This window comes from Brassica oleracea, chromosome C7, assembly GCF_000695525.1.
Source record: "Brassica oleracea var. oleracea cultivar TO1000 chromosome C7, BOL, whole genome shotgun sequence".
Lineage (NCBI taxonomy): Eukaryota > Viridiplantae > Streptophyta > Magnoliopsida > Brassicales > Brassicaceae > Brassica > Brassica oleracea.
The window spans coordinates 45,077,054-45,091,302 of NC_027754.1; the positions used below are offsets into that span (position 1 = coordinate 45,077,054).

The window sequence follows — 14,249 nt, forward strand, 5'->3', positions numbered from 1 at the left end:
GTCATGCCCATGTAATTCCATTAACTTGCATTTTTAATAGAATTATCTTTTAGCAAGAAAAAAAAAACAATCAAACTCTTATTTGAATATAATAGGTATATGATTGTATGAACCATAGTGTATTGTGCCGGCCTTGAAAATATATAAACCGGAAGCAAGTAAAAAAAAATAAGGCCCATTCATAAGTTGTTTGTAAATGATACATATATTAAAATGTTTATGTATGAAGAAAATAGCACTAGTGTCAATCGAAATCGTCACCTTACGTTCCAAAATAACTATGTTTATCACTAGACTTGGTAAGAACCTTTGTAAATAATTCTTTATAAAGTGAAGGCCGGAAGCTTGAGCTTCCTCCGTTTCCGGTCAGGGCCGCTACTATTGTAATCTAGGCTGCTGTTAAAAATAAGGTTTATATCTAGACTTTGGTAATTTATCATTTTGATCATTTATAATACATGGTTATATATGATAATAGTTTTGCTATGATGATTCCAAATATTTCAGTATTCTACATATTAGAAGTCAACTATATGTATATATATATATATATCCAAAGATCCTTTTATTTTTAGTATAGTTTTATGGAAGACTTTCAAGTTATGTTTATTATTGGACCAGCTTAAACAAATATTAACTGCAAGCACTACTGGGTAAACGCAAGTGCTATCTAAACCGGCCCACAGAGTTTGGTCGGTTTCCACAAATTTCAAATTTACGTAACTACGTTACATTTATTATGAATCACATATGAAGTCAAATGTAACTATCTCAACTACACTAATATTCAGATAAAATATTATTTTTCATTTTTCGTTTCTGATTTAAATGTATACACCATAACTATAAAAGACAGAAATGGAAAATATTATCTGGAAAAACTACTACCTGGGGATTTTAAATACATTACCAGTAGGCCAATATAGTTGATGGATGAAGAATTAAATGTTTCCATAAGTTATACATTAAAATTTCTCATGGTGTCTACATTTAGTCAAATTTAACAACAAAGAATTACTCAGGACATATGACATGCCTCTGACCATCCAACCATATAGTCTTTCAAGGCCAACTTCTATATTCAGTCCCCTAGTTAAATATCACTGATAAATATTTCGAGAGCCAATGTAGTAAATACTTCTAATATTTCTTTTCACATACTAATTTATCTTTTGGATGAACATAACTCGTTGTCCTATTTTTATTTTTTATGGCGTTAAAACCTGTATATCAATATCAATAAAATCACGTAAAGATATTCACGTGCTCGTTATTAATATTATATTATATACAGTCTCTCTATGCGTGGTTCTATATAAATCTCATACTTTCAAACTAATCTCAATACTAATCCCATGATCAACAAGAACAATATTAATAGCAACACCTCATTTTCCCTCTCGTTTTCTCATTAGCCTCCCCATTAATTAAACAATGACTACTAATCCCAGTTTAAGCATCATCACACTAATGACGCTCTTGATGTGTCTAACTCCGACCTTAATCAAATCAGAGGAGAGCATTGATGTCCTTTTACCCATATCACTCAACCTCACCGTCCTCACCGATCCCTTCTCCATCTCCGCCGCTTCTCGCGACTTCGGAAATATCACCGATGTTAACCCCGGCGCCGTCCTCTGCCCTTCTACCCCCGCTGAGGTTGCCCGTCTTCTCCGGTTCGCAAACGGAGACTTCTCTTATGACAGCGAGTCAACAACCTCCTCGCCAGGTTTCAAGGTGGCCGCTCGCGGCCAAGGCCACTCTCTCCGTGGCCAAGCCTCTGCACCTGGCGGCGTTGTCGTAAACATGACGTGTCTCGCCAAGACGGCTAAACCAGCAGCGGTTGTTGTCTTAGCTGATGGGACTTACGCTGACGTAGCTGCCGGGGCGATGTGGGTGGAGGTTCTTGAGGCGGCGTTGGCGAGAGGGGTCTCGCCGGTTACTTTCACGGATTATCTCTATCTCAGCGTTGGCGGGACTTTGTCGAACGCTGGAATCGGTGGCCAGGTGTTTAGACACGGCCCTCAGATTAGTAACGTTCATGAACTGGACGTTATTACTGGTACGAAATACACAATTTCACTGATTTTACTTACATTTTTAGCTAATATTTTGTTTACTTTATTATATACTCAATCCGTTACTAAACGTAGGATGTTTTAAAAAATATTATGTTACAATATATAAGATGTTTTCATTTTTCTAGGTAACTTTTTACTTTATTAAAACTGTGTAACCAATAATATTTATAATCTATTTTATAATTAGTTAATATCATTAATTTATAATTTTAATGATATTTTTCAGATAAAAAATGATTTTTTTAATATGCATCGGATGGTGTATTAATTATATATACATTAGTCTATGAGAATTTTATGGCTCTAGGAATGAAATAGTATCTAAAAGCTACAATTCCTTTTTGTCTGCAAGCTACAATTGTAATAAGATCCGAGTTAACTATTATCTATACATCAAGTCGATGAGAATTTGGCTCTAAAAGCTACCATTCCTTTTTGTCTGCAAGCTACAATTGTATTAATTAAGATCCGAGTTAAACTATTATATATATGTGGACAGAGAGATATATCTACTTCTCAATATTAATGAAAATAAATAAAAAGTTCAACTACAAATTTGATTCTTGAGGTAAAAACTCACACGCCATAAACCAGTACAATCCCATGATTTAAAAAACTTTTTTTTTTGGTCAAAAAGAAAGGTCATTCACTAGTAATTCTGTTCGTTGATGGTTCTATATATTTAATATGTTGACTTTTTAATTTTCTTCATATTATATACTTGATTTCAGGAAAGGGTGACATGGTGACTTGCTCTCCAAAGTTAAACCCTGAACTGTTCTATGGAGTTTTAGGAGGATTGGGCCAATTTGGCATAATAACAAGAGCCAGAATTGCGTTGGAGCATGCACCAACAAGGGTATGCTTCATTATATCTCTTTATTTTTAAAAGTAGAACTAAGAAGATAGTCGTAAATCTATATTAATTAAGCTAGATTTGGTTGGAACGAAAGCGGAAGTCAAAAGACTCAATTTGAATTTCTTTGAATAAAAAGTATGCACTAATTTGCTGAATAAAATCTGATATTGCTTATGTATCATAAGATTCTGCACAATAAATCAATCCTAGGACTTGCTCGACTGTAATCGTGTCTTATGCTTGCAAATCTTCTTGATGTCAATACATCATCTTATTTTATTTTATTTTCCACATTAGCTACTATATAATAACTAATCTGCTTAATAATCTGTACATATAGTCTCTAGATAAAAGTTACGTTGCGTGCACCTGGTTTATATTTATTCCTCATAATCATACTTCGATTCTTATAATTACAAAGTCTCTCATTAATAAACACAAGATTAACTAATGCCCTTTAAAATGGATTAATTAATGGATGTAAGTTGATATAAAACTATGCAGGCGAAATGGATACGCATACTCTACAGTGACTTCTCGGCATTTACAAGAGACCAAGAGCGTTTAATATCAATGGCCAATGATCTTCGAGTTGACTTTTTAGAAGGTCAACTAATGATGTCAAACGGAATAGTTGACACCTCTTTTTTCCCACTCTCCGATCAAACAAGAGTCGTCTCTCTTGTGAATGACCACCGTATCATCTATGTTCTCGAAGTAGCCAAGTATTATGATACCACCACCCTTCCTATCATTGAGCAGGTACTATACATACATATCCTGAAAAGAAAAGAAAAAAGGACAATATATATGCATATCAGGATGGTTATTCTCACATAATCGGTATCACCATCATTTAATCATATGAAAACACATTAAATATATCATATATCAGTAGGGGTGAGCACGGAGCGGATATCCGGAATTTTAAGGATATCCGTGATCCGATCCGCTCCGCACGGATAATCGATTTTTCGATTCGATTCGATCCAAAAGCTTCCGGATATTCGGTACTGATTTTTCCGGATATCCGATTCGATCTGTCGATCCGGTAAAAAAAAATAATAAAAAATCATTTAAAAAAATTAAAAAGAGGAAAATTTTAATATAGAATAATAATATTCCACTAAAAATTATATTAAAACTACATACTTTTAAAATTTAATAACCAAATAATTAATGTAGTGGATAAAAATAGTAAAAATTTACATAGAGATATAAAGTTATATATAATTTTATATATAAATGTACATGCATATGTATATCACGGATCGGATATCCGTTTTTTTTAAAAGTAGTATTCGTGATTTGCTTCTTCTTTGATGAATATTGAATTTTAGTATTTGCTTCGATATGTAAAACTACGGATATCCGGATTTTTCGGATCGAATGGAAACGAATAACGGATCGAATCAAATTTTACGGATTTTTTGTCCACCCCTAATATCAGATAATATAAATGAATCATTTCCGTGCACTGCATATTTTTTTAACTCAATTTGTCACATACATATATCATATATACTTATTGCATATCTCCTTTTTTGTAGGTAATCGACAGGTTAACCAGAACTCTAGGTATTACTTCGGAGTTCATGTTCGTGCAAGATGTTCCTTATTTCGATTTCTTGAATCGTGTACGAAACGAAGAAGATAAGCTCAGATCTATAGGGCTATGGGAAGTTCCTCATCCATGGCTTAATATGTTCGTTCCGAGATCTCGAATATTAGATTTTCATGAAGGTGTCATCAAAGGCCTTCTTCTCAATCAGACCGCAACTTCTGGTGTTACTCTCTTCTATCCCACAAACCGAAAAAAGTAAGCGTTTTCACTTTTTGAGACTTTTAATATCATCATGTTATCTAGTATCAATGAATTAATAACATGGAAAAAAGAATGTTAACATGATTATTTGGTATTATTAATAGATGGAACAACCTCATGTCGGCAATGATACCAAACGAGGATGTTTTTTATGTGATCGGATTCTTGCAATCAGCTGGTGGATCACATAACTTTGAAGAACTCGAGAATCTTAACGACAGGATAATCAACTTTTGCGATAACTCGGGAATTAAGATCAAAGAATATTTGATGCACTACACAAGAAAAGAAGATTGGATTAAGCATTTTGGACCAAAATGGAATGATTTCTCGAGGAGGAAAATGATGTTTGATCCAGAAAAACTATTGTCTCCGGGACAAGACATCTTTAGTTAAACATACAACGTGTCTTTAACACGCACCCCGCGCCACACAAAAAGTATGTTCATAGTCTAATTAATTAATAAATAGTTTAGTGATTTGGAATGGATAATTACTTCCTTCAATTGTAATCTTTTTCCTCTTTATGTGAATGTCCATGTCTCTGAAAATTTGGAAAATTGTTATATATTCTCATGTTAAAATTTAATAACGAAGGACATGAGTTGACATGCGAACGATAATATTCTAAAATCAGGGAAACTGCTTACTAATGGATTAAGATTAATGTGGGAAATGGCAAGCTAAACAGTTATTTAAAATCAGAGAAATTGCTTATCTATAAGCTCAATGAAAGTCAATGATGCACACTTGCTTCCTCCAATGATTCAATTAAAAGTGATAATAAATTACAATGTAATCAATATCGGTCTCTTTTTTTCTACATACTAGATGATCATACTTAAGCATTCATACAAGCATTATCATCTTTATTCTCCCATTATTCATGTTTGAAACATTCACTCACACACATAGAAAACTAACCAAGGTACTAATTGATAATATTAATAGTAAAGTTTGTTCACAGCATCCATCTCTCGCTTGAAGTCAACCATTGCAACTCTTGGCAACGTCATGATCACTTTAACTCCACCTTCCATTGATGGATCAAGTTGTGAAGGTCTCAAGATCATCCCTATATGCACTGCACTCTTCTGCTCGGTCAATGGCCGCAGAGTCACTGGCTCATTCCAACCAAAGTCCATTGATCCGAACCAACCAATATTCCTCCAGTCCGTCAGGAACAATAGTCCATCACTTACCCCTTCGAACTTTGCATCATCCCTCATCAATCTCTCCGTCTTCTTTAGCTCTTCCTCCAGATATCCCTTGTCATAAGCTGTTTTCTTGGCTTTCTTCACGTGCTTAGCAATGTCAGAGATTGATGCTTCTTGGAGTTCTCTCACGGTTAACTCGATATAGACATCTATGTAGGCGTTACCGTAGAATCCTTTAGGAAGTGGCGGATCTAAAACATGTCGGATTCCAACAGCTATGCCCAGGACAGTGATCCCGTCAAGGTTTAGCTTCAGTGCTCGAGATCTTGCTTTCCATATGCAAGAGCTAAGTACTTCATAAGTAGTGAAGCCCTCTTTAGGGTACCCGCACTCTCTCATCAAAGAGTCTTTAAGCCTCTTTATATTCCTAGCCCGAATGTTTATTGTCTCCGTTACCTGTTGGACAGAGAATGGAAGAGATCACTTTAGCTAAAATATAAAAAAAAATCTATATAATCACATCAACTCTTCGAGTTTCTTTGTATTTATTTGCAAGAACGTCGAGTGAACCTTGAAAACATCAATTATATTAATTTTTCCTTATTTAATCTAATGTATATAAGATATAAAGAAATTACAAATTATAATCAAAAATAAAATATCAAACACAAAATTGTTGAAGTTAATGGGAGAACAACATACCATATCACTAGTTGGAATATATGGTGAGGTGGCTAAAAGACTAGTAATATGGCCACCAGGCACTTTGGCCAATTCATTATCCAATTGTCCGACCAACCGCTCTCTCTGCCACACCGGCTTCACCGTTGGCTCTCTCTTTCCTGCAGCCAACTCGGTTAAAGCATGGATGATCTGAGCCACTCCAAATCCATCACATACGGCGTGCGTCAACGCCGTGCCGATGGTGAATCCTCCACATGCGAACTTGGTCACCTTTAAAAAAAATCAAAGGGAACAATTGATTATCTTAATTATGTGTGATCCACACTACGAAGAAAACATTACCCTTACAAAACTGAGAGTTTACTGAGATTATTATCTAATATCTTCAAGAAAAAGATATACTTATTGCAATTTTTTTTTCATGGAAAAGACTACTTTTTAATTTTTTTATTACCATGGAAGTTCATGGCCTTAAACTCATAATAATCAAGAAAATGAAAAGCTACCTGCAAAGCTAGTGGATGATAAGAGACGTTGCTATCGTAGTCTATTTCGATATCAGGCACAAGGCGCAAAGCAAATTGGTCATCAAGATTTTCTATATAGTTTAGAGAGGAGAGGTTGAGGGCTGCAGTAGCGACCTCAAATGGAACTCCCTCACCCCAAAAAACTAGCTGAAGTTTTCGATCACTCTCTCGTCTCATGAGCTTGCCTGAAAGGGGATAGTAGTACACAAGAAGTTCGGACAAAGCCTTCCTAAGCAAAGGGACAGGATCATTTTGGTTCTTTTCGTTGGCTTTGAAAACGTAAATTGTTGCGTACATAACTTCATTGAAAAGATCATTGTCCAAAGTAGAGAGTGAGAGAGTTTCAGAAGGAGTGTGTTTTGAGGGTTTAATAAGCTCGAGTGGTTTCTTTTCGATTAATAGGGGTAAGATCGGTTTTGTTTGGTTTGCCATCTCTTACCAGTTTAGAATGTATTCTATAAAACATCCGTATGATGTTTATATAGCGAATTTCAGACTTACAACGTTGCGAATGTAAATGAACGTCCTATTCGTTTTCACGTTGCTGGTGCTACTACTAACCACCACCAATGACTGACCAATGTTTGTTTTCTGGTCTTAAATCTCATTTTTAATACCTTACAACATCGACCAGAAAAAAGCGGAATTTTTTCTGGTCACAGATTATGTATGAATTTAATTTAACATTTGAGCACGTAATGACAGTGGTATATTAATTCATTTATTTGTTGGTTACATTTGCGTGATCATTTTCGTTATCTTAGGAATACCCCGCATCATAAATGAGATTAGCCATTAAGGGATAAAATGAGAATATAAGAGAGCATAAACTAATTTACTAATTTCCAACATATTTTAAATTGGTAGTTCATGAACGTAATGTGATATCAAAGCTTCAACACACTTAAATGTTCTAACCCAATCCAAATTAATTTACCTAAAATTTGTATGATTGGTTCAATAAAATATTGACTTGATATGTGGTTTTAGCCTGGACTTTATACTCTTATCCTTTTTTCATTCTGCATCACTGTATTGCATTTGAATTTTTATTTATTTTCATATATTTTAGAGTGGTATGATGTAAATCGTGCATTATGCATATACATGACTGTCATGTTGGTATTCTTGGAGCTCAGCGAAGATAGAGGCTTGACGAGGAGGACGAGTGTGAAGAAAGGATCATAAGAAAAAGGAAAAAAAACAAGAAGAACGAAGTCAATATCGGTCAAAAAAAGAAAAGTCAATGTCGGTCCACACGCCAATGCATAAGAGCCATCATATCGTGCAGAAGAGAAAAAGCGTTTTTAGGAATCTCATATCGGCCTTGCAACCGATGCCACTGGCCGATGCGAGGATTATTTGACCGTCATTCAAGACCGATGCACACAAGACCGAGTTCACTACAAATAGTTTTGAAACATGTCTAAACCCATTCTTCTGCTTCTTTTACCTCAAGCACAATTTTTAAAGTTGTTCTTGGATCTTGAGTTGCTTCATGTTTATCTACTGAACTTTTTTCTTTCTGTAACAGATTTTTTTTAACATGGTTAATGGTTGAATCCAGGGAAGTAGAAACCCGTGAATGGACCTATTATCCAGGGCTTTCAAATGTGTCCTAAATCATAAATTCATATCTGCGTTAGGAGACTAGAACAATGTGACTTAAGTTTCACGTAGAAACGTGTTTACCCGTCTACTACCACCCAACCACAAAATTATGCTTTTATCTGGTGAAATCTTAAATCATTTTAATTTTATTTTCTTTATTCACGTCTTGCTTTATTTTCTACTCAAAAAAGTTTTAAATCATTTTACTTATAGTTTTCTTTAATAATATCTTCTATTATCTTTTATTTATTGAAGTTTTAAATCATTTAGTTTTCTCTGATCATGTCTTGCATTACCTTATCTTACTTTACTTTCCTTTCATGCAACTAAAATATTTACTAATATTTGATTATATGGTGGATTTGATTACAGTTGACATTTTATTCTTACAAATTTTTGCGGACTATTATATGAAACATGAAAATATTTATCACGTATAATATGAGTTCAACAAACATACCAACTCATTTCTATTATAAGAACATGAACACAAGAATTAATTAGTATAATATATGATTAATTACTTCATTTCAGTGTTAGATAATACAAATTATAATTAATCTAAGACGAATTAAATAAATAGATTTTCATATCTAGAAATATTATATATATATATATGAAATATATACAAAACTTAAAAGAAATCACATAAATTATCTTCAGGATTTATAATTTATCAAATCATATTTTAACTAAAAATAATTTTGTGCTTTGCAAGCGGGCTTTCTTTATAAGATGATCAAATATTTGTTGTAAAACATAAAACTAGTTTTTTTTTTTTTTTTTTTTGTCATGTTCATTCTTAAAACTTCAACTAATTCACAAAAAAATGTCATTATTTATTTAATTTAATTTTTGAATTTCGATAATTTTACTCAAACACTATCATCTTCCTCACTTATTACAAAATTACCAGTGTCTTTAATATCACCAGCCACCATTAATAACAAAAAGCTCTAAATGTATATAAATCAATTTATACATCTTTTTATCTCATTTCTTACATATATAAATCATTTATCTTTTATATCCTCTCGTATTTCATCCTTAAAACTATAAAAAATTAGGTTTTATGTTTATGTTTTCATTAAATTTACTCAATTTTGATGGCTTTGTTTAATAATGAGTGAATACTTTTCATTAAGAAGTTATGAGTACTTCGAAGGTAAGAACAAACTTTCACTGAATCTAGGTATGATATTTCAATTTTTCAGATGTGTTTAGTGTAGAAGACTTCTGAAGAAGTATTCTCCACCGAAAAAAATTCTGGGAAGTCTTTTGGTCAATGTCAATGCATATATTAATTTTGAATTGAATATTTGGTTATTTTTCATAGGTTAATCCAGGGAATTATTTTAAACAAATAGAAATTATTTTTAAGAAAATTATACACAAATCACAAGTTAGTTGTAAAATATTTGGTGGTTATTTAATAATTATGATGAACTATTAAATGACGATTTCATAACTAAATTAACTAAATATATATGACTAAATGGTAGTTATACACTCATGGAAACCCATAAATGTTTTTAGCCACAATCATATAAATACGATTTTGTGACTTTTCATGACCAATATATCAAATAACCACTAAAATATTGTAGCTACACATTTTGCAACTGTTATATGTATGTGTATGTAGAAAATGACATTCTCAACGTGAACGACGGCCAATTCAGTTGAGCTCATTCCCTTTAACTAATATTACCATTGGATCCATACTGGATGATCGTGACAACACGATCTGTTTGATCCTACTTTTAAGAAAAATCATAACAACTCTACTGTAAAAAAAACGCAAGATAATGATCACCTAACCTGATATATAGTATTTTGCATCATGTAGTGCGAATCACATGATGGAGTGGTTTGTAGAATTGGAATTATGCACCTAACCAAACATGAAATTATGTATTGGTTGAGTTAAATAATTTAGCACACGTGATATATTTGATTATTAGTTTAGCAAAAAGTAATCTAGATGGTGAGAGATTTTCTTATGGTTTGGTCTTGTGTCGTAAGTACATATATATTATACATAGTACTACTAGGTAACAGGTATCAGGTTCAGGTATCCGTGACTACTTTACGGACAGATTCTTTTAACAACTCCGATGTGGAAGCACGATAATGTACACCTAACAGGATAATATAGTGAACTAGTGTTATTATTTGTTTGATACTATTATTATCTAGTAAAGGTATTTATGAAAGAAACTTAGGGGAATACAGTAATTAAGAAATACTCTATTTTGATTTTAAATTTGAAAGATACACAATTGTATTTAAGATCTACATTGTAATACATTGGCTATGATTGGTAACATGCGGTAACAGTGATTTAGTTTGGGTTAAAGGTTTAATTTAATTCATAAATAATTCAAAAATTTCACCAATCATGTATTAAATTTAGTTTTTTTTATTTTAAGTTTGAGTTATCTTGTACTATGGTTGATGCAAGAGTATGAGAAAATCACCTAATATATATATATATACACACACATATATATATATATATATATATTGAATAAATTATAATTACTTATGGTTTTGCAAATTAATTTTACATTGAACTATATCCAATGACATGTGTAATTTAATTATAAATAATAGGTCAATGTTTTACATTCATTTGCTTATAAATTCTAAAACATTTTATAGTTTATATGTTTGAAAGTAAAGAAAAATATTATGCTAAATATTTGTTATTTTAATTAGATTTGTGATTTAGGATATGTAATCTTAATTAATTAATAATTAAACTAAAAACATAATAACCAGAGCAATTCTCTCAAATAGCCAATTTAAGTTTTTTCTTTGTTTTAAATAGCTTTCAAAAAATAAAATGACTAAAAACAATAATAACAATTGTTCATAAAAATTTAATTCGTTAAAGATTCCTATGTAATTGATATGAATGCCGCATGTAGGAAATTAAAAATTTAAATAATATTAATTATTGTTATATTATAATATTCTATTCAGTTGGTATGAAAGATTATATATGTATTTGCGCGTTCATATCTTTTAAATACTAGTGTATTTTAAAAACAGTTCCAGCGGTAATTTTTGATAGGTTTAATTTTCTTTCTTTCTTTGTCTTATTCCAATAATGAAAATTGAGGTTTTTTTTAACTTGTGTTCTAAAAAACTATATACAGTAGTGACTTTATAAATTTTAGATAAATTCATAAACACTATAAATTAATAAATTTATCCAGTCTCGAGTTAAACCAGTATAAAACATGATACAATTTGATAAGATACTAATATTTTTAAAACTCTTAGGTAAATATATGGTTTCACTAAAATTATAACTTAATTATTATTAATATATATAAATTTATATAAACACACACAAAATATTTTTCTGATTATCTTAAATCAATCTCATCTCTAATTTTATTTATAATTTATCCAACTATATATAAAGTATTCTACAGTATGTAATCACCATACATAAAATATATCAATAATCTAGTAAAAATAGTTAAACATATCTTTATAAATTTTAACCAACATATAATATATCTTTATCATCCAGTTAATGGTAAATTGATTTTAGAATGATTTTCATAAATTAAAATGTTTATATTTAAAATTTTAAGAATTGTAGGAGAGTTCTACAGTGAAGGTTAAAGGTGCTCTAAGAATTTGATAGTTTTGTATATAATACTTCAATTGTTTCAAAAATAATTTCATTCTAACTATTTTATTTTGTTTTAAAATAATTGTCACTCTATATTTCCAATGTAATTTTTTCCAATAATTTTTTTTATCCTTTTAAATAACCAAAAGATGTTTAGTTAAATTATTTTTATTTAAATAATTGCATAATAAATAAAGATAGATTAGTACATTTTATTATTTTTTAATATGTGTGAAATGTGTCTAAATGATATTTATCATAAAATGGGGAGAACAAAATAACATAATTACTTTAATTTTTGTTTCCTTTTGTTTTATATTGATTTGATTTTGGGTGACATGTGAATTTCAGTGCGATTTGCAGCAACTCTTGATTGTAGACAAAGACATTCTCCACGTGTGAACATAATGCAACAACTCCATCGATGTTTTCTTTATCCTTTTATACTAGGTGATAACCCGGCGAAGAAATTATTAAAGTATTATAATTTTTAATATGTGGACATAATAAAAGTTAAAAGCATAGTAAGAAAAATATATGTAACAAAGTACGGATTATAGCTAGAAATTTTAGTATGTCAATATAAATTTATATGCGATGGCCACTAAAATTAAATTGTATATTTGTTTGCATGCGGATAAATTATAAATATAATATTAAATGAAACATAAGCAATAGTCTAATAAAATATAAAAGGAACAATGTATAAAAAACAAAAGAAAATTAAAAATAGAGACAAAATAACTGCTGTCAATAATGCTTTCAGAAGTCTTCGTTTGCAATCCTATTATGAGCAATAGCAAAGAGATCATCTAGAGAATTTAAAAATATTATTTAACAAAATATGTGAAGTTTACATGGAGGATAAAGTTGATAATTGATGATAAAAAGATAATAGTAAACTTAAAATAAATAGTTGTTATCAATAAAAGGCAACAATTGCATACTGAAATAAAATATAACTCCAAGAATGATCATGAACATACCAACATAGAACTTTGGATGAGTTTATATACACATAGACAAAATGAGTTTATATACACATAGTCAAATATTATGAACATACCAACATAGAACTTTGGATGAGAAAGACCAAGAATGATCCAACGGAAGTTGGCTAGACAAATGTAGTTACAATCATTGATCAGTTCAATCTTGGAAACAACATATGATTCAGATAACTTTATATGTTATCGCAAGAGGGTGTCAAGGAAAAATTAAACAGAATCTAAGAAAATTGTAGATCAAACTGTGAAACCAGTCCTTTCTAACCGATGTATGGATTTTGTCTCCTACAATATAATAACAAATGAAAGCATCAGATAATAAACACATAATTTGCTTACGATTTAAAGAATATACATCATAAGAAAACCTAATTTTTTTGTCTACGAAAACCATTCAATGGTTTCTCCAGTAGCAGCCTAATACTGCTTCCAAAGTTTTATGACATTCACCATAATCCTCCACAAAGAATTTTTGGTTTCAAGTCAGAAATTAAATTCATGCTTAATATATTTTTGCTAGTTTTGAAACGTGTAGTTTGTGATATTGTAGCTATATGGATGACATGATATATATTATAGTAACTGATTGGGTTTGATGAGTGAGGCCTTCTTCGGAAAGTCTTACATGTGCATAATGTTGAGAGTATCGGGAACGACAATGCTTGATCTTCATTCTTGCTAGATTGGGCACTCTATTGTCTATCTATAGGTGGGGGTGAGAGTTGTGATTATGATTTGGGAGCAATGAAAAAGGAAAAGAAATGACTCTTTGTGTTTAAGTGAATTGTCTTATTGGGATAAGTAGAAAAACCTCTAGCTCAAGTTATGAAAAGTCTTGGCCCCCAT

At 31.1% G+C, this 14,249-nt stretch overlaps 2 protein-coding genes across 2 annotated transcripts; one reads left to right on the forward strand and one right to left on the reverse strand.

The window, feature by feature from the left end:
- The first annotated feature begins 1,347 nt into the window (after positions 1–1,347).
- Positions 1,348–5,312, forward strand: LOC106302335 (cytokinin dehydrogenase 4). Its single transcript, XM_013738864.1, has 5 exons — positions 1,348–2,062; positions 2,813–2,940; positions 3,445–3,702; positions 4,491–4,759; positions 4,870–5,312. Exons 1-5 carry the CDS (start codon positions 1,435–1,437, stop codon positions 5,159–5,161), a joined length of 1,575 nt encoding a protein of 524 aa, XP_013594318.1. The 5' UTR covers positions 1,348–1,434; the 3' UTR covers positions 5,162–5,312.
- A 219-nt stretch (positions 5,313–5,531) lies between these two features.
- Positions 5,532–7,699, reverse strand: LOC106302336 (spermidine coumaroyl CoA acyltransferase-like). The gene is made up of 3 exons (XM_013738865.1): positions 7,113–7,699; positions 6,625–6,876; positions 5,532–6,378 (listed from the first exon to the last, which is right to left on the reverse strand). The coding sequence occupies exons 1-3, from the start codon at positions 7,563–7,565 to the stop codon at positions 5,710–5,712; spliced, it is 1,374 nt and encodes a 457-aa protein (XP_013594319.1). The 5' UTR covers positions 7,566–7,699; the 3' UTR covers positions 5,532–5,709.
- Between the last annotated feature and the right edge of the window lie 6,550 nt (positions 7,700–14,249).